This window comes from Muscardinus avellanarius, assembly GCF_963383645.1.
Source record: "Muscardinus avellanarius genome assembly, chromosome: 2".
Taxonomy (NCBI): domain Eukaryota; kingdom Metazoa; phylum Chordata; class Mammalia; order Rodentia; family Gliridae; genus Muscardinus; species Muscardinus avellanarius.
In genome coordinates this window covers 133,198,493-133,224,684 of record NC_137787.1, presented here as the reverse complement: position 1 = coordinate 133,224,684, position 26,192 = coordinate 133,198,493, and the positions used below count along the sequence as shown (strand labels likewise).

Here is a 26,192-nt window from a genome sequence, read left to right as displayed (position 1 = left end):
CCTCACTGGAGGCCTCTCCATCCTTAACCCCTCCCACCTCATGGCCTCACTGGAGGCCTCTCCATCCTTAACCCCTCCCACCTCATGGCCTCACTGGAGGCCTCGCCATCTTTAACCCCTCCCACCTCATGGCCTCACTGGAGGCCTCTCCATCCTTAACCCCTCCCACCTCATGGCCTCACTGGAGGCCTCGCCATCCTTAACCCCTCCCACCTCATGGCCTCACTGGAGGCCTTGCCATCCTTAACCCCTCCCACCTCATGGCCTCACTGGAGGCCTCGCCATCTTTAATCCCTCCCACTTTCCACTCCTAACCAATCCTAGGAGTCGGCGGCCATCTTTCCGGCCTGAGCCAGGCAGCTTGGCACTTGCTCTGCCTGCCAACCGCCTGCGCGGGCCAGGACCTCTGCCTGCCGCTTGGACCTCCTAAAGCACCGTTCCAGCTTGGTTCTCCGGTCACCGCCGGGACCTCTGGCCGGTTTGCCCCACCCGCCCCGAGCCAGTCTCACTGGCGGTGCTCCTCGGGGCCCAGCCTCAGCGTCTGGCGCGTGCCTGGAAGCCATTTTGTCTCCACGCCGCGGGCCCGGCAAGCCACGCCGCCTGCGCGCCCCCACTGATCCCACCAGCCGCCAGTGCCGTCCACACCAGCCACCGGCATCCGCGCGCCCTGGTTCCACCGCGCCCCCAGCAGCTTCTCAGCGCTTCTGTCACAGCCAGCGCTGGCCGACATCACTATACTCCGGTAAACTGCCTCCTTCCCTTGGTTAGCGGGTTCCGGACTTGGGTCTTCCGGTCCACTGGGACCTTAAAATCCAAGCGCTTGGTGACCCATTGTCCCATGGTCCACTGGGACCACGCTGCGGATGACCAGGTCATCCTCCGGTTTTGAGAAGGAATGAAGACGTTCTTCCCTATCTCTTAACCTCTGTTTCCGAACGATTGAGCAGGGAAATCGGGGACGCCCATTTCCTGTTCTTCGTTTCCGCCCGCGAACCAATTATGGGGAGTCGAACCTTTATACTAGCAGATGCCCTGAGAGCCTGTCTGCCTTGATACGAGTTGGGAAATAGGTTGCGGTGGCCCAGGAACAGTTAGGAACTTTTCTAAGTGGTCTGGTATCCCTCCAAATGCTCTCCCCCATCAGCTTCCATTTATTTTCCCGCCAGCTGCCATTTTGTGATGGCTCATAGTCGCTGCCTGGTGATGTCACAGTCGCCATCTTGGCCCGCGCCAGACTGCAATTTTGCTGGACGGCCCGCGTGGGCGCGCCCTAGGTGCTGTGGGAAACGCCGGGGCTGGGGCGACACCCTCTGCCCGTGCGGAGTCCGCGTTGCCATTCTTGCTGGACACCCGTCTCGGGACGTGCTCTTTGTGAGTATAGGTCCGTCACAGCTGACAGAACCTTAACATAGCATCTAAGTTTTAATTCCAGAGAGAAACAGGCGGAAATGGAGCGTACACGCTTGACTTTGCCAAAAAGCAGATCCCTGGTAGCTGCCCTTTGGCTGGCGGTGGCGGCTCAGCCCTCTGGAGCGCCACCTAGGTGTGGAGGACTGCAATGACAACTACCTCCAGGAGCCTGCCTGAAGTGGGGCGAAGCGACGCCCACCAATCAGACTGTGCCCAGCGTGCGGCCAGGAGGGCCACTGGAACAGTGCCCTTGGAAAAGGATGAGCCCCAGGTGCCTCAACACAGGGGGAGCACCTTTCCAGACCAGGCCCCTCTGCTGGCCCTACTCAGCCTGGCTGAAGACTGATGGCTCCTGGATCCCTCAACCTCCATCCTCTTTGCCAGCTCAGGGTAGCTCTCCAGGTACTGAGTAAACCAGTCTCCTTTTTGGTCGCCTGCTCAATCTCATGATTTGTTTTTTTCTTTAATAGCCCTTGCCAGTTCAAGCCTCCTCAAGCACACATCACTAAGCTGTCCAGGGTAACCTCCAATTCGCACTGCAGCTATGCACCCACCTGCACCCCCTTCTGGGGGACTGAACTCCCGACTCCTCCCGGCCTGGGGCCCCTGACGACGCCCCTTGACAGCAGGAAGAAGCTAGAGGGTCCAATCGTCATCCATTATCCCTACCATCAAAAGGCCGGAATGTTAAGTTGGGTCCTGTACTCATGTGACTTTGTGTCACATGACCTCTGCAGGGCAAGGGAGGGGCTGAAACCCCCGCGAGAATTGGGCATTCCCGCGAGTAAACCCCCATCTCGCGAGATGCATGCCTTTAAAAGGAGAGCCCGCGTCCTCTAGCTTCGGACAGGCGCGAGGACCCCACGGTGCCTCGCCCTGATCCCCGGGAGAGCCGTGCCATTAAAACTTTACATGCCACATGTACCGGACCTCTCTCGTGTTTTTCACACTCCGCCGTACGCACATTATTTTTATTTTACTCGCATTTAATTTTTTATTTTACTTATCACATTTATTTATTTTTGTGGTACTGGGAATGGAACTCAGTGTCATTCTAACTCCGAGCTAGACCCTAACCCTATTTTTTATTATTTATTTTGAAACGGGGTCTCGCTGAGTTGCAAAGGGCCTCAGTAAGTAGCTGAAGCTGTCCTCAAACCACAATCCTTCTGTCTTGGCCTCTCAAATGCTGGGATTACAAGCATGTGCCACCACACCCAGCTTCAAATTATTGTTTTAAAACTAATGACTTTTTTGTAGTTAAACAACTCATGTGATATTTGAGACACTGATTATTTTTATCAGCAAACTGATTTTCCCCATTATCCTCATTTGTGTTTTATGTATTTCTAACTGTATATATTATGAATTTTAAAAAGTGTTTTATTTCTTGTAGCAGTATTAAAATAATTACCCTATTTTTAAAAAATCTATATATTTTAGAGGAAAAGCCACAGAAATGATGTTAGCAATCAATTGGGTCATAGAGGTTTCAGCCTGAACACTTTTATGTCCAAATAACAGACATGTTTTCTTCTGGCCCTTACAGTCTCTATTGATCTACATTTTCTACTCCTTCCAAATAATCACTCTTACGAATATGATCTATTAGAATTCTATCAGGGAAAATCAATTTTGGGAGTCTTTTAAGGTCTGCAATACTGAAATACATTTTCTACTTGTCTTTATTTGCATTATATATATTTTTCAGTACTAGGGATGGAACCCAGGGGCATCCTACCTCTGAGCTACAACCCAAGCCCTATTTTTTTTCATTTATTTTGAAACAGGGTCTCACTAAGTTGCAGAGGGTCTCACTAAGTAGCTGAGGCTGGCCTTGAACTGTGATCCTCCTGTCTCAGCCTCCTGAATGCTGGGATTACAAGAATACACTGCCTCGCCCAGTTTATATCTTGTTTTAAGGAAGAGAAACTTTAGACTCTGCTTAAGACTCTTGATGAACCAACCAATCTGGCATCACCAACTTATCTCTCTCCTCACTCGAGGTCCTCTACCAGGCCTGTTTCCCCTCCACCCATTCATTCCTCTTATTTCCTGAAGACAGAACATGCTGGAATTTTCTTGGTTAATTCAAAGCAAGTGCCAAACACAGTATTACATGCACTCAGTGTCTTTACTTTCCGATTACCACAATCTTGGACTAACTCCCTTCTACTTAATCACTCTCACAATCTCATAACCATATTCTGGATGCTCCCTTTTGGATTGCCGATTTCCGTGGTCCGCCTCCCCGCCTCCCCTCTTTCCTCCCTTAACTATCTCAGACTAACTAAGTGCTATATCACTTTGACCACTTTCTAACTTTGCATAATATTATCCTCATTCCTTGGCCCTGGAGAATCTATATAGCAAAACACTTCCCGGGAGGAATCCATCTTCTATTTTCAGGGCTCAGAAGAGCACTTGAGATGTACTGCTGAAGGGACATGCTGGCAGAAGATTCCTGGGTGTGGATTATATAAGTAGAGGGAGGACTGAAGGAAAGAAGTAAATCCAGGATGTTCCCCTAGATGCCTTTTGCTGGAGGAGTGGGAGGGAGGGATGGTTTGCTGAAGATCAAAAATGTCTGTTTGAGATTCTATCAGAGAAGGTGATAGCATGTGTAAATAGTGACCTATTGTCATCTGGAACTTTAGGTCAACTTCCTGGTAGACATTTTCACTAGAACATGCCACAGGCAGTGCCAATTAAACATAATCATCTTCTGCTCTATACCAGGTCCTTCTGTGTCTTTCAGTTCTGGGAACTGTCCAGTGGATGACGACAGCAACTCAGAGAGCATCACTGATTCTTCCCTGCTTATTAAATCAGCAAATCACTAAAAAACCTAACTTTAGATTATAGTGTTTATTAGGGTGTTTGGGATTAGTAACCTCCACTGTGAAGAGTTGACTATCAGCAGTTCAAATTCCCAAGGGGAGGGGGACTTATTCCGTAGTTAAAATACCTTTGTATCAGACAGATGTCTTAGGGTGGTTGTACCTGGGAATCCAAGTGCATCAGAAAAAAAATCAAGATTTCTACCCCATTTTATGCCAACCTCTCTACAACAATCAGGTATGAATCCAGGAGGCATGAGAATTCCCTTATCTTCTCAGCAGACATATTCCTTTAAATAGTACCTGAATTGTCCTTCAGGAAAGGATGATCGTGAAGGTCTTTAGGAGGTAAAAAGACAGAAATACCCAGGGTCTGCATTAATAGCAATTCAAGGCTGGGAAGGTGACATAAGAATATGCCAACATAGTTAAAAATGATGGGCGCCCAGTGAAATGCCGGGATATATATAGCTACACCCTAAGTGCCTCAACTCTTTTTCTTGATATTTAAACTGAAGACTTTTTTTTTTTTTTCTTGCCAGAAATAGTCCTACCGCCAGGCGTGGTAGCGCACGTTGTAATCCCTGCACTTGGGAGGCGGAGACAGGAGGATCGCTCAGGTTCTAAACCAGCCGCGCTGGCTTAAGAGAGCCTATTTCCAAACAAAACAAGTATAAAAAATAGTTCTGGGAGTGTAGCCCGGAGGTAGAAGGGTTTCCAGGAACCCCAGTACCACCAAATAAATAAATAAATAAATAAATAAATAAATAAATAAATAAATAAATAGGAAAAGAAAGAGTCCTACCTTCAAGTACAAATCAAATCAGGTATCTGAGACCAGAATGAAATAAAGACCCCTGGATCTTACAATTATAAGATTACTGGTCTTTCTTGGACTTTTTCCCCCCTTGGTACTGGTGAACTCACAACTTCACGCCTAGTAGACAAGTGCTCTACTGCTGAGCTATTCTTCAGCCCAGGATTTCCAGGTTTTCAACCTAACCCTAGAGTGTCTGTGTTGTGTGGGGGGGCCCTATGAAGAGGTGAGACTGGATTTTCTCCACCAGCCTCAAGAAAAGATCCCAGAGCAAATTAAACTGGATTTCTTTAAATACCGAACTTTGGAGGTTGCAGCTTGTACTCATCATATAAGACAGCACTGAGAGTTTGAAACAAAGGAACTAGGAGTAGGGTCAGGCAGAGAAAGTGAATGTGACTGTACGAGGATATTTCAAACCCATAACATTATACAGATTTAACTTTACAGTTCTCCCACATCATAGAATATTTTATGCTTTACTGCTTACCTCCGTTTGGACTTAATGTGCTTAATTGATATTAAGGTATTATTTTCACTTTAAAATCAGAGAATAGGGCCAAAATCCCAAATCATGTCTTCTCATTTGAACCTATTTAGTTTATTTACAGAGGTCTCATGAAGTTATAATATAGCATTTACTAAAGCTTCATAGCATTAAAAAATACAGCCAGGCGTGGTGGCACACACTTGTAATTCCAGCATTTGGGATGCTGAGACCAGAGGATTGCGGGAGTTTTTTGTTTTTGTTTTTGTTTTGTTTTCTTTTGTTTTGGTGGTACTGGGGTTCCTGGAAGCCCTTCTACCTTAGGGCTACACTCCCAGACCTATCTTATACATTTTTATGCGGAAACAGGGTCTCTTAAGCCAGTGTAGCTGGCTTCGAAACTGAGCGATCCTCCTGTCTCCGCCTCCCAAGCACTGGGATTACAAGCGTGAGCCACCACGCCCGGCGAGGATTATAATTTTTGTGGACAGCCTCAGTTACTTCCTGAGGCCCTCTGCAACTCAGTGAGACTCGGTTTCAAAATAAAAAATAAAAAATAGGGCAGGGGGTGTAGCTCTGAGGTCAAATGCCCCTGGATTCCATCCCCAGACATACACACTATGTCATTTCTATACTTTATTTTCTAAGCAGGTTTTGTTTTGGTGGGGATTGGAGGAGTAAACTTGGAAGTTAGAGTGTTACTGTGTTGCTAAGATCACAAATTGTTTAGTCCAACCTGGGTATCATTGATATAAATAGCAATGCAACTTGTAGTGCAAATATTTATTTGGTGTAGAGCACATGCCTAATTAAAATGCTTGTTTGATATTAAAATGCTTGTTTGATATTATTTTAAGCTGTTTTTATGTGGCATGTTAAACTCTTTTAAATTGCTAGGGAAAATTTTTCTTTCCCCCTCCTGAAAAAATCATAATCGGTACTAGAGAATGGTACATTCATATTAGATAGATTTTATAAAATATATAATCCCTTAAAAGGTATCAGTTGTAGGGAAAGGTAATTTATATGCTTTAGATACATCAGTGTTTGCATAGAAACAATAATCTGAGTTGAATTAATTTTAAAACAATTAAATATTTTATTGTAATTCTTTATAATATAATGCATAGATTAACAGATACTAGTATTAACAGCTGAGGAATTACCTTTAAAGATGTTCCCAGACCTATTTTTAGAGTTCTTTTAAATTTTATTTTTATTTACTTATTAATTTAGTTTTCACTGGTGCATTATAATTATACATCAGAGTGGCATGCTAAGTACATACACGCACACAGCATTCACTGGTTTTCCCTCCTTCCCGCTCTGCTCCTCCCTCCATAGTCTTTATATCTACCCAAGTAACCTCATGTATAAGCAAAAGGTTACTGAAGAGTTTCTATCATCAGGTCCCCCCTACCCCCTCTCCTCATTCCACTAGTGTCTCCCCTCACTTATCTGAGGTCCTCTTTATTTCCCAGTTTCTCAGCTTCCACATTTGAGTGAAAACATCTGGCCTTTCATTTGCTGTGACTGGCTAATCTCACTAAGCATAATATTCTCGATTTCCATCCATTATCCTGCAAATGACCTAATTGCATTATTTTTTATGACCGAGTAGAATTCCATTGTGTATATATACCATAATTTCAAAATCCATTTGTCTGTTGATGGATGCCTAGGTGGGTTCCATTGTTTGAGTATCCTGAATTCAGTTGCTATAAACATGGAAATGCATGTGTCCTAGGGTAGTAATCTAATTTCAGTTCTTTCGGGGAAAATCCCCAGAAGTGGTATGGCCACTTTGTTAAGGTGGCTCCACTCCCAGTCATTTAAGGAACCTCCACACTGATTGTCCTTGTTTGCAATCCCACCAACTGTGCATAAGCATTCCTATTTCACCACATCCTTGCCAGTATCTTTTGTTGTTTGTGTTCTTGATGGCAATCATTCTAACTGGGGTTAGATGACATCTCAATCTAGTTTTTCATGTTTATTGGCCACTGTCTTTCTTCTTTTCAGAAGTCTCTATTCAGATATGTTGCACATTTTTAATTGGGTCCTTTGCTTTTTTTCATATGGAGTTTTTCAAGTTCTTTATATATTCTAGATTATAAATCATCTATCAGAAGAATAACTAGTAAAGATTATTTCCCATTCTGTAGGCTCTCTCCTTAGGTCACTAATAGTTTCCTTTGCTGCACAGAAGCTTTTAAATCTAATACAGTATCCTGTTTGTTGATTTTTGTTTTTATCTCCCGGGCTTTGGGAGTCTCAGTGACAGTTTCTACTGGTGCCTATGTGTTAGAAAGTTGGTCCTATGCCTTTTTCTAGTACTTGCAAAGTCTCTGATGTACTTTTGAGATCTTTTATCCATCTTGAGTTGACTCTTATGTAGGGTGACAGATTGTGTTTAGTTCATTTTTCTACATGTGCTTATTAACCAGTTTTCCCAGCACTTTTTTTTTTTTTTTAATGGTACTGGAGTTCCTGGAAACCCTTCTACCTCCGGGCTACACTCCCAGGCCCATATATATATTATAAATTTATAAATATATATATATTTGTTTATTTGAAAACAGGGTCTCTTAAGCCAGTGGGGCTGACTTCGAACCTGCGCGATCCTCCGGTCTCTGCCTCCCAAACGCAGGGATTACAAGAGTGTGTCATCATGCCCGGCTGCACTGTTTGTTTTAAAGACCATCTTTTCTTCAGCATCTGTTTTTGGCTTTGTCAAAAATCAAATTGCTACAGATGTGAGAATCTGTTTCTGTATATTCCATTATATTCCTTTGATCTATGTGTCTATTTTTGTGTCAACACCATGATGTTTTATTACTATAGTAATGCATGGTTTGAAGTTAGGTATTGTGATATCTCCAGTGTGTGTGTGTGTGTGTTGTTTTTTTTTTTTTTTCTGCTAAAAAGTGCTCCGGGTTTTCCTTTTTTTCATATGAATTTCAGAGGTGTTTTTTCTATTTCTATGAAGAATATTTCTTTTTAATGAGGATTGCATTGGATCTATGGATCTGTATATAACTCTTGGCAATATGGTCATTTTCATGTTTGTTCTGCTTATTCAGGAACATCAGAGGTCTTTCCATATTATAAGGTCTTTTTTTGTGTATGTATTTTTTTTTTTTTTTTAGTGTTCTGTAGTTTTCTTCATAAAGGGCCTTTACTTCCTTGGTTAGAGTTATACCTAAATATTTTATTCTTTTTGAAGCTATCATGAATGAAATTTTATTTTTTGTTTTTAGATTGATTATGATGTGTCCAGGTATAGATTTATTGAGTTTATTCTGCTTGGAGTCTCTAGCTTGATGCCATTTTAAACATTTTTTAAAAAATTTCTCTACTGATTTCTTTCTTTTTCTGTGATACTTCAGTAATATCGATATGGGATCTTCTGATATTGTCCCATGGGTGTCTGGAGCTCTGTGTATTTCCCGCTCAAGCTTTTTTCTCCTTTTCCATTGTAAAATTTCATTTGATCTCTCAAGTTTATTGACTCACCTATCATCTTTATTCTACTATTGAGCTTCGTTATGTTTTTTATTTTACATATGGCATTTAAAAATTTTTCTTTTCGTTCTTTTTAATTCTATTTCTCTGTTGAGAAATTCTATGAGACCATTCATTTAAAGACAATTTGGCTTTGTTTCATGGAACGTGATTATAATGGCCGTGCTGAAGTCGTTTATATTCTGTCATTCTGAGATTGGCATCTGTTATCTTTTCTTGAGAAATGGTGAGAGTTTTTTGGTTCTCCAAGTATTGGTAATTATGGAGTATATCCTAAACATTTAAAATATTTGTGGGGCACTGGATCATGCTAACTGTGCCTGGAGAATGGTATCTTGTTCACTATCGATTTAGTATTTAATTGAACCTATTCAGTTCAGACTGTAAACTCGGTCTTGGTTTTTATGGGCAGCAGTCCTGTCAGTTCAGTTCTTGGGAATATAAAACAGCAGAAATAATTTATGAAGCCCCATATTTACAAGTATTTCTGCTATTTAAGTAGTGCTTTGTATTTTTTATAATTTTGATTAATAGTTTTCATAATATGACACTTAATAATCTTTGACACTATTGCAATGAGCACGGGCTCTAGGGGCAGATGGATCCAAATTCAAATCTACCTCTACTACTTAGTTATGAACACCAGGCCAGCCACTCACCCTCTGCTGCTTTCACTTTCTTATCTATAAAACATGAAAATAATACCTGCTAATACATAGCTGTGCTCAATAAATATGTTTTTATCAAAATCTTATCAGAAAACAAAATATTACTGGTAATGATTACATGAAAAAGTAGAATAAAATTAAAGAACACACATGACTACTAAGCTTAAGAGCTTATTAAAATCACTTGATTTTAATTTACACTCTTAGGGCTTATGTATTTGAAGCAATAAGAAATATAAATTCAAGTATTAAAATATGTTAGTAATACCACTGATTAAAAATAAACATTAAAGGGCTTATATGATTAAAAAAATTGTGTCATTTTTGTGTGAAAGGGCAAGTAGACATATAGGGATGAAACTCCAGGCTTAACATATATTTGACAATAGGGATCTAAAAATCATTAATAATCAATCAATCCTTACACTTAAGAAGCTATTAGTCTATTGGAAGAAACAGGCATATCACATGGCTATAGAGTAGGAAGTGATATATTACTGAGGACTGCAACCGAGATGACAATAACAAAGTATGAGGAAGCAGGGTTAGAAAGATCGAGAAAGCCAGGGAACGCCATGGAAAGAGCAGGCATTTGAACTCGGCTATAAATAGGGTGACCATACTTGCCTATTTGTCCCAGTATATGTCTTCATATAGCAGCCAGACATAAATCAGATCATGTTACTCTTCTGTTCAAAATCCTTTATTGCTTTTCATGCCATGCAGGATAAAGTCACAAATCCTTAACATGATCTGCAGGACTTTAAATCATCTGGCTCAGATGTTACTCTCCTGCCTCATCAGTGAGCCACCGCGCGCTGGGCTCTGCGTGCCTGCCTCCTTTCTGCTCATTTCATTAATTTTTAAGGTCAGAGTCTCTGCAATATTTCTCTCCTGGATGGTTTACACCCTGCGCTTGGCTGACAGCACCCTACTCATCACTTCAAATCTCAGCTTAACCAGGGTTTCTTCAAAGGGATCTTTCCCTGATCTACAGTAAAGCTTTGCTCTCATGTGCACTCCTTCAAAGTACTTTGTACATTTTCCCCCTGGCATGTGCTACAATTTGTATTTATATATTTTATACCTATAATTATTTAATATTAATTTCTATATATTCCTAATTTACAAAAGTATGAGGCAAGTTTGCTCACCACTATGCAGCAAAATTGTGAGCTCAAGTGCTATCTGTTGATGAAATGCATAAAATCAATAAATTATATATTGAAAATCAAAGGGTCATTATATGGGAAGAAATAAAATTTCAGTGTCTACAGAAGATTTTTTTTGAGAAGCTACAATTTGAAATCAGGCCAGAAAAAAGTGGGGAAGCTAGTTCTATGGGTTTTTTTTGAAAAGTATTATAAACAGAGCATGCATGCCTTGCAAGCAAAAAGCCACTGTTACTAGAACCAAAAGGACCAAGGGGGAGAAGGGGGTTGGGGGAGCAGAAAGCATTAAAGAGGCCAAGGTGTGTTGGCCCATAGGCCACTGTAATATGTACAGATTTTCCTGCCAGTGACTTGGGAAGTCCCTAGAGCAACAGTGTGCAATGAGGACTCTGCAGTAGGCATGATGGTACACACCTGTACTCCCAATACTTGGGAGGTTGAGACAGGTGGACTACAGGTTCCAGGACAGGTTCTCATCAATGTAGCAAGACTTTTAGCAACCTAGCGAGACCTTGTTTCAAAAAAGAAAAAGAAAAAAAAAAAAGAAAGAAAAAGGGCTGGTGCTGTTGGTGCTGTGGCTTAGAGATAGAATTTCACTGGGGTTCAATCCTCAGTCTTACATACATGTACACACATACACAAAGACCTTTCTGTAATGATAGACATGTTCTTTTCTGCCCAATATGGTGCCCAAGAGACACATGTGAATACTGAGTACTTGAAATTTTGTTAATACCAAAAAGACCCCCAAATTTTCATTTAAATGTAACTTAAATGGATTAAATTTGAAAAGCCACATGTAAGTAGTGGCTGTAGTCTTGTATTGTACAGCTCTGGAGGTTTCTAAGCAGGAGAAAAATGAATCTAAATTTTAGTAAGAAGCACCCAGGCAACTGGGCATGGTGGCCCTCACTTGTAATCCCAGGATTCGGGAGGCTAAGAATTGCAGGTTCGCAGCCAGCCTCAGCAACTTAGCGAGGCCATCCACAACTTAGTGAGACCTTGTTTGACAATAAATTATTTTTATTTTATTCAAAATAAAAAATAAAATAGGACTAGTGGTGTAGCTCAAAAGTAGAATGCCCCTGGATTCAATCCCCAGTACCACAAAAACTAAAACAAACAAACAAATAAACAAACACACCCAGGCAACTGTTCTGAGAATAAATTTTAAGGGAACAAGAGAAAACACAGGAGGATCATTCAAAATGCTGCCACAATAAATTAGGACATAACTGATGGTGGCCTGGACAAAGGGATCAAATGTAATGGTGAGACCACGGGCTAAGACCAGGTACATTTTGTTGCAAAGCCATTAAGAGTTGCAAAAGGGCTCAAGGGGAAATATATGGAGAGGTCAGGTTAAGAGCAACATTTAGGCCCTGGGTTGTTGTAGAGTTGTCCTTGGCTGGGATGGCGAAAAATGCCAGAGAAACTGGACTAGGAAAAAATATCAAGAGCTCAGTTAAAACATCTCAGGAGAAAGATGAATATTTCAAGAGTAAACTGCCAGGAAAGATGAATATACAGGATTGAAGACAGGAGGGAGATCTGAGCTAGATATAATAAAATGAGAATAATCAACATATTGTAGTATTTCTAAACAACAAGCCTACATAAAACTATCTAGAGAATAAAGGCAAAAATACTAAGCCCTATTTGTTTATCAAAAGTAACAAATATTGCTGGGCGTGATGGCACACACTTGTAATCCCCACACTTAGTAGGCTGAGACAGGAGGAGACAGGAGGATCGCGCAGGTTCGAAGCCAGCCTTAGCTGGTTTAAAAGACCCCGTTTCCAAATAAAATATAAAAGTAACAAACATTATAGAAAACAAGGTCTATGTTTGAAGATTTAGAGTTCAGTGACCCAGCTGATAAAAGATGATAATAGAAGTATTTTATGGCAGAGAAAGCATTTAGAAAAGGTAATTAATAAATGTTGAAGTACCTTAAAAAAAGTATTTCGTTTTTTTTAGACAGCAGTAGGAACCAGTAGGAACGGGGGGAAAAAAAAAGATACCTGTTTTTTTGAAAGGTCAACCACTCTTTGTATCAATCCAGTGATATATGGGAAAGGACCAGCTGACCAGCTATCAGGGATGCATCAGACATGGTGCTATGTCAGTGCTGCTATGGAGGGCACTGGCCTGTGGCTGTATTCTAATCATACGTCAATCACCAATTATAACACAGACTATGCATGGCTTTATACATCTGAGGCAATATCTTGAACCATATCAGCTGAATTACTAGCAAGATAATACTATAATCCTGACTTATATAACTATGTAGATATGCCTGATTCAATGACACAACAAGAGACAAGATCTACAGATGGCTAAATACTCATGTTACTGTTACTCTGTTTAGCAGTTAAACTTCTGTGTCAATGTGGGGAAGTGATGTCTAGTTGTTTATTTAAACAATCTAGCTGTTGTAGAGAGGGTGTTTTGTAGTTATGATTAACATCTGCAATCAGGTAGCATTAAGTAAAACACATTATGTTCCAAAATGTGGGCAGATCTAATCCCATCCGTTGAAGATTTAGCAAAAACTAAGGTTTCCTGGATAAGAGGTAATTCATCTTTTAGAGTACAATATAGAAATCTTGCCTGAGTTTCCAGCCTCTTTGATTATTCCCTGATCATATATTATCAGCTTCAATACTCACATAAACAAAGTCCTTTAGTTAAATTTAGTCTATACATGTAAATATCACATATATCCTATGGTTCTATTTCTGAGTCTCCCTGGAAAAATCTTACTAACTATATATTCTGTATAGTACTAGAAGTACAATGCTTTTAGCCTCTGTAAACTTAATTTTCAACTTGTAAAATGAAGAAAACCTCAGCATCATTCTTCACAGAGATATTCTGAAGGTTAAATACAATAATTCCATAAATTTCTTAATATGGTGCTTGACATGCATCAAATATTCAATAAGTGTTAGATGTTGTGGGGTATCATTATTATAACAAAAATAAACATTCACTGTTGACTATTTTTAAGGATATTATATTTTAATTTTACTATAAATTCAAAAATAATAAAGTTTTCCTAATCTATTTACACCTATAATCCCAATACAGATTAGGCAAACTTTCTCTAACACCACTGCTCCCACAATGCTTCTTAATAGTGGCCTGCCTACATTTAACAAACTACCAAACTCTGCTAGAGATTTAATAAAAACATTTAATGGCCTCAAATAGAATGAAGATATAGAAATGAAGAATATTAGTAATCTAAATATAGTGACCAGGCGCAATACTAATTTTCTAGAAAACTCCATTGTGCAGACAAACAAAAATATGCCCATAAATCATGAGAATACTGTTAATTCATAAACAAAAGAAATGCTGGCTTTAGTTATATCATAATGTCATAAGTATTCTTATTTCAGATAAAAACTTTTCTAAGTCTGAATGGAAAATTATGGAAGAAAACATTTACAAAGAACATATTACTTCTTCATAGTAATTGCTTATATTATTATTTGTATATATGTAATATTGAGAATAATATAAATGTAATAACAAAGTAAGAAATTAAATATAAATTTAATAAATAAAATGTAGTCACTTTATTTATTTATTTATTTATTTATTTATTTATTTATTTATTTATTTTGGTGGTACTGGGGTTCCTGGAAGCCCTTCTACCTCTGGGCTACACTCCCAAACCTATTTTATATTTTTGAAACACGGTCTCTTAAGCCAGCACGGCTGGCTTCGAACCTGCGCGATCCTCCTGTCTCCGCCTCCCAAGCATGGGGATTACAAGCATGCGCCACCACGCCCGGCTAAATGTAGTCACTTTAAAAAAGCCACATCAGATACCTAAAACCTATTATATATGAAACAGTAGTATAAAATACTTCCCAAAATTTTACATTGTTATATATTATTATAAATTAGAAATAATTTCCATTAGAAATAATTTTAAAAGTTTAGAATTTTTCTAAACATTCAAATAAAGTTTGGAACCATTAAATTCAGGAGGATCACAGGCTCACAGCCTCAGCAACTTTAGTGAGGCCCTCCACAACTTAGTGAGAGCCTGTTTCAAAATTCAAAATAAAATAGGGTAGGGGATGTAGCTTAGAGGCAGAATGTCTTTGCGTTCAACCTCTAGTACTAAAATAAATCATGTTTTCTAAACGACTTTAAGCTTGTGGTTATGGTTTTATTTCTAAATATTATAGTTAGCCCATGAGTTATTATTTACTTCTAATCTATTTCACTCACCTGTGAGAAACTGCTCCCCAAGCGCCGTGTTTGTTTGTGAGAATGTTGAGAATCTTCTGTTTTAACTGATTTGCTGTTACGTGATCTCGATGTTTAGCAGCACTGATGAGATGGTCACACATCTTTTCTTCCTCTCTCCTATCAGCAGCATACTGGGCACACTGCGACTGTAAACAAATACAGTATATAATGATGAACTGTTTTACTGTATATAATAAAAGTGATCTTTAACATTAAGTGAAAGGATTAAAAAATTCAATTTTAAAAACATATAATATAATCTAATATTTTGTTTTAAAGAAATCATACATATCTTTCAAAATAGTAAAATAATAATCTTTGGAAAGTATATGTAAAATAATTTGAATAGTTCTAAATAAAGTAATTAATGACTTACATTTCTGTCTAATTCTGACAAACTGACTTTAATATGAAAAATAATCATTTGACAAACAAATGATTTCCTACAAATGTAAATCTACTTTATTTATTGATTGATTGATTTTTAAATTTTTTTTGGTACTGAGGATTGAACCAAAGGGTTTCTACTTCCAACTTAAACCCCAAAATTTATTTTTTCTTCTTTCTTTTCTTTCTCTTCTTTCTTTCTCTTTCTTTCTTTCTTTCTTTCTTTCTTTCTTTCTTTCTTTCTTTCTTTCTTTCTTTCTTTCTTTCTTTCTTTCCTGGGGGTGGAACCCAGGGGCTTTTCTACTTCCGGGCTATACTCCCAGACCTATTTTTTATATTTTATTTGGAAACAGGGTCTCACTAAGTTGCTGAGAGCCTCACTAAGTAGTTGAGGCTGGCTTCAAACCTGTGCAATCCTCCTGTCTTAGCCTCCCAAGTGCTGGGATTACAAACTTGAGCCACTACACTCAGCTCTTTTATTCTTTATTTTGAAACAGGATCTCACTAAGATGCAGAAGGCCTCACTAAGTAGCTGAGGCTGGCTGCGAACCTGCATCCTCCTGTCTCAACTTCCTGAGTATAGGGATTAAAAGCATCCCCACGTCCAGCTTGCTCTTTTTAAATTGATAAAGCACTTCTCATTTAAAATAAAAGGGATGTTCCTGATAATTACATTGTAAATTGCAAACTTGTCATTTAATTTATAGTTTTCCATTTCATGAGTGGCAATGTGGTATAGGAGAAAAAAATGTCACTCAGAAATGAAAAAGACCTAGATTTTGATTTGTACGTTATGAAAATGTCATTTTTACAAAAAAACTGTACTCAGTTTCATATGTGTAAAGTGAGGTTTTTGTCTATGTTCCTTTTCAACTCTAAAAAAAATTTATTTTTGGTAGTACTGGAGTTCCTGGAAGCCCTTCTACCTTAGGGCTACACTCCCAGACCTATTTTATACTTTTTTTTAATATTTGGAAACAGGGTCTCTTAAGCCAGCACGTCTGGCTTCAAACCTGTGCGATCCTCCTGTGTCTGCCTCCCAAGCGCGGGGATTACAAGCATGCGGCACCACGCCCGGCCCAACTCTAAAATTTAATGTGTTCAGAGGGTCTCATAAGAATTACTCCCTTGTTCTTCTCTCCCCTTTTCCCTAATACTCAGTTGTCATGTTAGCTGTCTGCAATCCTGCTCACTGGTATTAATGCACAGCTGATCAACAGATCCCTTTGTGTGTCAAAAGGTTCACTATGAACATGAAAAGAATCATCTCTTCAATCGTAAGTTTGATTTTTTTTGTATAGTAGGGTCAGTTTGACTATAAATTTTAGCATTGGCAAATATATAATACAATTCATAAAACTAGGAAGAAAAAGTCTCATACATCTGGGAAAATACATATAACCAAGTCCTATTCATCATTATTATGCAAAAACCTACTTCACAGAATGTATCTGAACATATTCCTTCTGTCTATTGATACAGACTACTAACACAAGTCATCTCTTTGTAAGAAATAACCTTACAGTAATCTAAGAAGGATTAATTCATTTTCCAATTTATCTTTTTGTACAGGGAATCACCAATTAGTACAAAGATCTGCCTCAGTAATTAGGTTAATATTTCATTAGTTCAGTGGAGAGTAAAATTAAATTTTCATTTTTCTTCCTTAACAATTACAATAGTTAACTAAAACACTCAACTATGTAGTACCCATCTTAAATTAAATGTATTTTTCCTAATTATAGGCTTATATGGGAAATACAGAAATTCATCAAGAAGTCCCAGTATAATGTCATGACTTTTATAAAGTCTTTCACAATTTAAAAGTGATATGTTTGGTAACTTATACACACACACACACACACACACACACACACACACACACACACACACCACCAATGTATTAAGATCATTTTAATCTGAAAAGAAGTATAAATACTTGGGTTAAAAAACAACGTGCACTCACACATTAAGTAAAATGGCATTACACTCAGATTTACAGTAAGAGTATGTACTATGGGAAAACATTAAGTCTCCATGTCCCCTTCATGCCTCTTATTACCCTTGACCATGCACCCTAATTGGAGTGATCTTGTCTCTAATAGGGTAAAAAGTGGTGTGTGTTTGTGTAAAGAAATCTCATGTTTTAATGTATAGTTCACAGATACATAAAAAGGTCACAAACAGATACACAACATGGTGGTGGTGTTAAAATTTCATTGGAATTCAGGGAAGTAATAAAAAAGGTTTAGAAACACTGTCTTTAGCATAATGCTTCCTCAGTTAAATATGTATTAAAGCTCATAACTAATATCTGGATGCTTAAAAATCTATTTTAAATGTTTTCACATGACAAATATTGATAAATTCATATCCCCACAAAATCTCCTGATTTTCTTAGTGGAAATCTTATTGCCTCAAAACTGATCCTGCAGGGAATTCAGTTAAGATTCTAAATTTTATTTACTAACAGAGTTTGAAAGTTAATTGAATATTCTTATTTTGCTGAGTTCTGACATATCTTGTACATAAGCATATTCTTCAAAGAAGAGATAACTCAATGTTTTTCTTGCTATCCAAATTACTACATACTATGCTGATAAATATCCAATGCTTTGTTTATTGCTCGAGTTATACAAAACTTCATGTTGATAAGCGCTTGTCGCTATACTTTTATCGAAGTTTAAAATATCTGGTATTTTTTTCAAAATTAGATTGTTACAATTCTGAGAGACAAGTGCCTGCTGTCTCTTCTGGCCAAATGAAGCAGAGGTTATGTGTATGAGAGCGATAAAAGCTATTTTTCCGTCTTATGCTTTTCAGCTGGCTAGGTCAGAGATCACTAGACCTAGTCCATCATCTTGTGTGACTCAGAAACCTGTTTTACTGAGATAAAAACCTCATCAAAACTGCAATAGTGCGCTCTGGTTTCTAGCCACACCACACTTGTTGGCATGCTGCATCAGGAGAATAAATCGGTGGAGTTATTTATTACATTCAAGGCCACTAAGAGTCCAGCCTAAGCCAGGTCATCTAAATATGTCTGAAACATCCTTTGTTTTATAAATTGAATGAACTGAAATACTGAATAACTATTATATTTAAAACACTGAGATCAGATTTATTGAGTCTTAGGAGATTGTTCATAAAACCATAAAATATACTCATATACTCATGTATGTCCAGTGGTATGTAAACTTTGCCAACTTAAAAACAACTGTAATATAAATTTTATTTGCCTTTACTCTTAGAGTAAGTTAAAACAACTTCAGTCTACCTAGTGATAGGCACATGGTAAAAGCAATTTCTTCATGTTGCAAGTGAAATGGAAATAAATTAGTACTCTTCTGGCTACAAAAGCTTTTAAAAACAAGACTTGAAATGCCTTCAATGAAATTTTTCTTTTTAAAAAAATATTTCTTATGTAAGATTACAAATAGGTAATGGTTGACTTATATCAGACAAGCACAACTTAATCAACTACTCAAATCTTACCTCAAACTCTGCATGTTTATGCACATCCTCAGCTCTCTGTCTGTTCAAAATGAACTCTGCTTCATTTGCCACACGCACTATATGGTCCTTCATAGCATGACATAGTAATCTAAAAAGAAAAATAACTTTGGTTAGTCCAATTTTTTACAATAATCGAATTCTACTCTTTCGAGCATCATTTATGCATAAATCAATGATAAGGCCGGGTTATAAAGTTAATATATTTAAAACTGAAATTTTATGAAATTTGAAATGGAGTTATATGGCATAACACTGTCAACAGCAATGTCTCTGTTAAACAGTGCTGCATTCAAACCAGTGACTAAGTTAATTCAACAAGGATAGTTAATAAAAATCAAGGATTTGTGTTGGAGTGTTTTAAAATGTTTATGTAACAGAATTCACTACCTTGTAAATGAGTTTTCACACAAAGGAGAATCATTAACATATTGGTATACAAAATGGAGTTCCATTTTAATCAATAGGGATCATAGAACTAAATGACATCTACTGTTCATTTAAATACTGAGATTCCAAATTCTAAGGTGTAACTACAGTAAAATAAATCTAAAATATATAAACATGGCAGAAAATGTGTCATATGTTATTTGAAGATTCAAAGTACTCTTAAAATATATAGTAAGTAAGACATCCGAGAAAAGCCTCTTCCTACACCTCCTAGTCACGAGATTTCCAACCTTACAGCCATCCACTGTTGTTCGCTTCACGCATTTGTTTTCAGACTTTAAAGAGAATATATAAAATACAAACATATATTTTCCCCCACTTTCTAGCACTGACAGTATATTATACAGTGGGCACTGGCTTTTCTCACTTAGCAATGTATCTTGAAATTTTTTTCACATCTACACAGGCATCTCCTTCAACCTTCTTTTGTAACCTGTGGCAGAAGTTATTTCCAAGATGGATGGCTGCCAAAGTATTTTCCATCCATATGTTCTTCTGAAGTGCTACTCTGCTGTTGCCCCATCAAAAAGGAGAGTCTTTTCCCTTCTCTTAGATCTCTTGCTCTGTGACTTCCTCTGCCCAGCAAAATACAGCAGAAGTGATGCCGGTTGACTACTGTGGCCAGGGAACAGAGGCCCTAGAGCGTTTAACTTCTGGTACTCTCTCTCCCTCTCCCCCTCTCCGCTGCCCTGCTGCATGCAGGCCACATCACATGAAGAGCCTAAAAGAGAAGACAGGGGCTCCAACTCCTCTAGTCTAAATGGACTCAGCTACAAGCAGCTCCCCAGAGTGAAAGAAGTAAGCTTAGCTGAGCCCAGTGGGTCGGAACCATGAGAGGGAGAAGAAAATGACTTCTGGGTTAAGCCACAGGATGATGATGAAGAGGGCCCTAACAACCATCACCAAAACATTTATCAAGAGCTATGCAATAAACAAACTGGCATACACGTACTACTTAATTTTCACAGAATCCCAAGAATTATAAAGTATCATTTACATTTTTAAGAAATAAATCAGTGCACAGAAAAATCAAGTATCTTGTTCCAAATTATAATTTTAATATTTCTCATAATTTTAATTTTTCATTTCATCTTCATTAATCATATTTTTGGTGGTACTGAGGATGGAATTCAGGGGAATGGTACCTCCAAGTGACACCCCCAGCCCTATTTTTTATTCTTTATTTTGAAACAGTTTCACTGAGTTGCAAAAGGACTCACTAAGTAGTAGCTGAGACTGTCCACAAACCACAATTCTCCTGTCTCAGCCTCCCAAATGCTGGGATTACAAGCATGAGCCACCACGCCTGGCTCATTAATCATATTTTAAAGTCAAACCTTTATATATGGCAATCTAACACTAATCCTTTTCATTTTGTAGATCAAAAGCCATGGTTAAACTAGGTGTGGTGTGGTGCAAGCTTGTTAATTCCAGTACTTAGGAGGGTAAGACAGGAGGTTCTCCACTAGCCTCTGCTACTTAGTGAGGCTCTTTACAACTTAGTGAGATCCTATTTCAAAATAAAGAATAAAAAATAGGGCTGAGTGTGTAGCTTGGAGTTAGAACTCCTCTGGGTTTAATCCCCAGAATTAAAAAAAAAAAAATCAGAGTCTAAGACTTTTTTGTACGTTATTTTTTTGCAAGAAATATTTCAAGTATTCAAAGCCTTCTGGCTTTTCCTTAGGTGGCAAGTGTATGTAGCATTTTCAGTACATTTATCTATAAATAAGGCATTAGGATCTATAGTTCTTAAATCTTTCTATTTTATCTTCCCTTTTTAAGTTCAATTGTAATACTCATTCACTGCCTAGTTATTCTCTCTTGAAATTTTAAACTAAAGTATTATTTTCAAGATCATAATTCTTTATTTTCACTTCTCATTAATGAAGTAAATTAACATTTTTTCTTGCTCAAGGTGTCATGAATTTCAATCAGAATAGGATACACAGAACTTTGTTTTAACTTTTGTATTTATTAAATACCACTGACAGTATTTCTGCCTATACTCTCCATTACTTTCTACCTGTCCATGTCAAACTTGCTTTGTTCACTAATAAACACATGTAAGCAAAATAATATATATCTCCTGATATTTCTATTACTGATTAAGTTACATGTCAGTGCTTTCATGCTTTTCCACTAAACCATCTGTAATAGCGGAGTGACATCTTCCGCAAAAACTGAGAAGTGGTTGATTTTTTGATTTCAGGGTAGCCATGTAAATTCCAAGCAGCAGTGAATTCAACATTTTAAAAATCTGTGCTTGCTCTGAAGTAGATATAATTACTCCATGATAATATTTGGTTAAACAACTTCCCAGTCAGTGCCGGAGCACTGGAAATGGAGCTGAAAGGAGTACAGAGCAGCAAGACAGTGGGGGCATTTCCCGGGAACAGGAACAGGACCTCCGTCTCTAGTCAGTCTGAGAGGGCAGAGGCACTCCACAGGAAGGCTGTCTAGTGCCCGTCCACAGGCTACCTACACCAATTACAGCAAGAAAACAAGGTGGCTGGAGTCTGTAAGAAATGAGACTTAGGCAAATAAGGTCCAATTTCCTCTGCAAATAAATAATGTCGGAGGGCAAACAAGCACACACAGCCTAACCTCAGTAACTGAGGACGACTAAAAAACAAAAGAAGTTAAAAGAAAGACTATGAATTCCACTCCCAGCACTGGGGAGGGAGGAAAGGGGGGGGGGGAGGAAAAAGGGAGGAAGAGAGGGACTGAAGGAAAAACTCTAAATAGTAACCTTTGGTGAAATTACTTGCTTATAGGTTTATACACAGGCTTCAAAAGAGAGGAGATGTGAGAAACTGAACCTTCAATTCAAAGGCTTCGTCTACCTCATGCCCAAGGCTGAGTCCAGAAGAAATCTAATATGTGCAAATTTGTGCAGATTACAAAACTTAAATACATTACCAAGAGCCAGCAGGAAGGGAAGGTTCTTGGTGTGATTGGTTAATAGGTACTATTCCCAGGAGCAAAGCACTAGCCTGGCAAAGGAAAGAGACACGGGGTGGGGCTGGGGGCCATATAACAAAAGACTCTTGCCTCCCACACACCAGAGAAAACCTATCAATCATCTCTGCCCTATCTCTGACATTCATGAGTTATATGTCAACTGATCTACGTTGTTTTATTTATATAGAACAGACATCTTTCTATCCTTCTGGGTCATGCACTGGAAAACCACCTGCCACAATAGCTCAAAATTCCCTCATGTATATAACTCTAAAGATCTTCAATTTTAGCTCACATCAGAAAATCACTCTACTGGCTTCTTAAATCTTTAAGCTTCCAGAACCTCCCCTTGGATCACAACCTCCTACCTTTGCTGCACTCAACTCCCATCATGAGCCCAACCCCCGCCCCAGGCAAAAAGAACCTCTTGATTTTCTCTAAAGCACAGCCCTTCCACTCCTCCTAGTCTTCATCTTCTACCCAAAGTCACCTCCTTTCTCATCAAGCCCTGCCCCACAATTTCCCATGTTAACCATTCTCCTGCTAGCACCTTCCTGGGTTCCCGACACATCCACTACACTAGCTCTGGGAACACAGAAGCCTGGATGAATACCTGTCTCCTTCCTCAGCCCTAGATCTGGACTGCTAGAGAAACTCAGAAAATCAAATTCCAGGGAGGATGAAATTTCTATTTCCTTTTCAGAGTTGGCTTTGACTCCATTTTTGAGAGGCAGCACATGAATGTCTGCTAATCTCATCACTTTAAAAATCATTTAATATTATTGGATACAAACACAAATGCTCATAACGTATTAGCCATTAGCCCAGTTTCCTCCTTTTCCTATCTTCTGGTAAGTACTAATCTATGTTCTGTCTCTGTAAATTTACCTATCCTGCACATTTAATTTAAATGGTATCATATCACATGTGGCCTTTTTTGTCTGGCTTCTTACATGTAGCATACTTTCCAGGTACATCCATGTTATGACATGTATCCGTATTTCATTCCTTTTAATGGCCAAATAGTATTCCATCGGATACATATATCACTTTTGTTAATCTATTCACTAGTCAACGGAAAATTGGGTTATTTTCACTTTTTGGATATTAGAAATAGTGCTGTGATCAACTCATGGACACAAGTCTTTTGTGTTAACATATGTTTTCAATTCTCTTGAAAAAACATCTCTGAGTGGAAGTGCTGAGTGGTAATTCTGTTTCACCTGTTCAGGAATAGCAGAATTTTCTTTCATAGTGTCTGCACCATTTTACACTCCCTCCCAACAACGTGGGGGGGATTCCAATTTCTGAAAATCCTTGCTAATATTTGTGTTTATTTAAAAAATTACAAGCTGAGCCTGGCGTGGTGGCACACGCTTGTAATCCCCGCGCTTGGGAGGCAGAGACAGGAAGATCGCGCAGGTTCGAAGCCCTGTTTCCAAATAAAAATGTAAAAATAGGTCTGGGAGTGTAGCCCGGAGGTAGAAGGGCTTCCAGGAACCCCAGTACCACCAAAAAAATAAAAAAAATAAAAATTACAAGCCGGGAATGGTAATCCCAGCATTTGGGAGGCTGAGACGGGAGGATTGTGGTTCACAAACAGACTCAGCTACTTAGTGAGGCCCTCCGCAACTTAGTGAGACCCTGTTTCAAAAATAAAGAATAAAAAATAGGGCGTGGGGTATAGGTTGGAAGTCAAATGCCCCTGGGTTCCATCCCAGAGCCTCAAAGAAAAAAAAAATTTAAATTACAGCCATTCTAGTAAGTGTGAAGTGGTATTTCATTGTGATATGTGGTTTTTTTTTGTTTGTTTGTTTGATTGTTTTATTTTGTGGTATGGTACTGGGATTTGAACCCAGTGGCACTTTACCACTGAACTACACCCCCAAGCATATATATATACTTTTTTAAATTTTTTTTTTTTGCCTATTTTCCTCCTGTCTAATCCTCCTGAGAGAGCGGGGATGCCACCCTGGCCAGATCTCTGACATCTTAAAATTATTAACTCCTCCCAACTATTAACATGGATGGCATTTCCATTTATATAAAACGTCTTTAATTTCTTTTAACAATGTTTTGAAATTTAAAATGCGTAAGTACCAAAATCCTTTGGTAAATATATTCCTAAGTATCTTAAATAAATATCTTAAGTATACACTTAAGTATCTTAAGTAAATATTTGAGTAATAAGTAATTTTTAAGGTGTAATAAAATACACATACTATACAATTTATGAACTTACCCATTTATAAGTGTTTTCTCCAGTAACATTAAGTATATTCACTCTGTTTTGCTATCTTCATGACTAATCATTCACAGAATTTTTTTTGTCTTAAAAAAGCTAAACTCCTTACTTAATGAAAAAATAAGTCCCTATTACCATCTCCTTCATCTCTGGCCCCTGGTGGTCACCATTTTACTTGTGTCTATGAGTTTGCCTGCTCTAGGAACATCATAACTGGAAGCATGCAGATCTGTCCCTTTAATGAGAAGCTTAGTGCATTTAGCATAGTGTCTTCAAGTGTCACCTTGGCTGTGTGCTGCAGCAGGGAGTCCTCTGATTGCTGTCATGGTTCACTGGAACCATCAGGTTCACAGAGGTGGCCATCCATGTTGATAAACAGCAAGAAATGGAAACCCATTGTGTCAACTACACGACAGTGACCTTCTTGCACCACGACATCTTGGGAGCTCTGTGTGACCTCATTCTTTTGAAAGCATTTTACTGTATTCAGGGACATCTTTTGTCTCAGAAAGAAACTATTTCAGGACCAACCTATTGTCAAATTTCCATTTGCCTTGAGTATTGGACACTGAATGTTTTAGTCCAATACACCACAGGTGTTCATGGTGATCTGCTTCATGAGGTACACATTAGGGCAACCTCCTGTCCCTTTACTTTTTAATTCTTTTTTTTCCCCTGAAATTCTCATGCTGGGCTGTGAGGGGAAATAAAAGCAGGTGCTGGCGCCCAGCCCCGTCTCCTCTTGTAGCCCTAGCACACTGTGGAAGCGCCATAGGACAGAGACCTCCCAGCCAGGCCAGCCCTATGTTCAGCAACTCAGGGCTCATCTCCATTGGCTTGAGCTGTGTCTTCATGAACAGTGGGAGAAGCCAACAGAAACCTCCTCCTGTTCATTTTGAATGGCCTCTTTTAATTCATTACAATTTGTGCTGTCTTACTTCATTTATTTTACAGTTCTGGTCTTGGTAGTACTCACAGGTCCAGTATTTTCCTTCTTGCTGGTTTTCATGCTTACTGGATTCCATCATACTCAGTCATCTTTGGTTGTGATGTCATTTCTGGTCTTATTCAGAAAATGTCCCACAGGCCTACTGTGTTTTTCTACAGATAGTTTGCTATTCTTTCTGCTGATGGCAAAAAGAATCTGCCAGAACCATATCGGCCTCCTGTTTTAGTTTGGGTTAAAGGCTGAAAACCTCAACAGCACTGTTATTTTAGGTATATACTCTCAAGGTAGTCCTTCTCTGCTAGACAGTAATTTATAGTGGAGAAAGGTGGCCCTGGGGAAGTCCTAAGCCATTTATTGGACCTAAGATACCTCAAAGAATGTGCTGTGTGTGGAATGAAATGTTCTGAAGCAGGTCACCTCCCAGCACTGAGTAACCCATAAAGTTTTAACAGAAGTCCCTATTCACTTTTCATCCCTTTAAAACATTCTAAAT

The 26,192-nt window shown here is 38.7% G+C and overlaps 1 protein-coding gene across 5 annotated transcripts in view; it reads right to left on the bottom strand.

The window, feature by feature from the left end:
* NBEA (neurobeachin) overlaps positions 1 to 26,192 on the bottom strand; it is a gene marked incomplete at both ends in the record, with an annotated part of 621,684 nt that overhangs the window by 263,116 nt on the left and 332,376 nt on the right. For all 5 annotated transcript variants that reach the window (XM_080719963.1, XM_080719960.1, XM_080719962.1 and 2 more), the window contains 2 exons: positions 15,174 to 15,340; positions 19,077 to 19,185. In XM_080719963.1, coding sequence (XP_080576089.1) covers positions 15,174 to 15,340; positions 19,077 to 19,185 — 276 coding nt within the window. The remainder of the gene's footprint in view (positions 1 to 15,173; positions 15,341 to 19,076; positions 19,186 to 26,192) is intronic.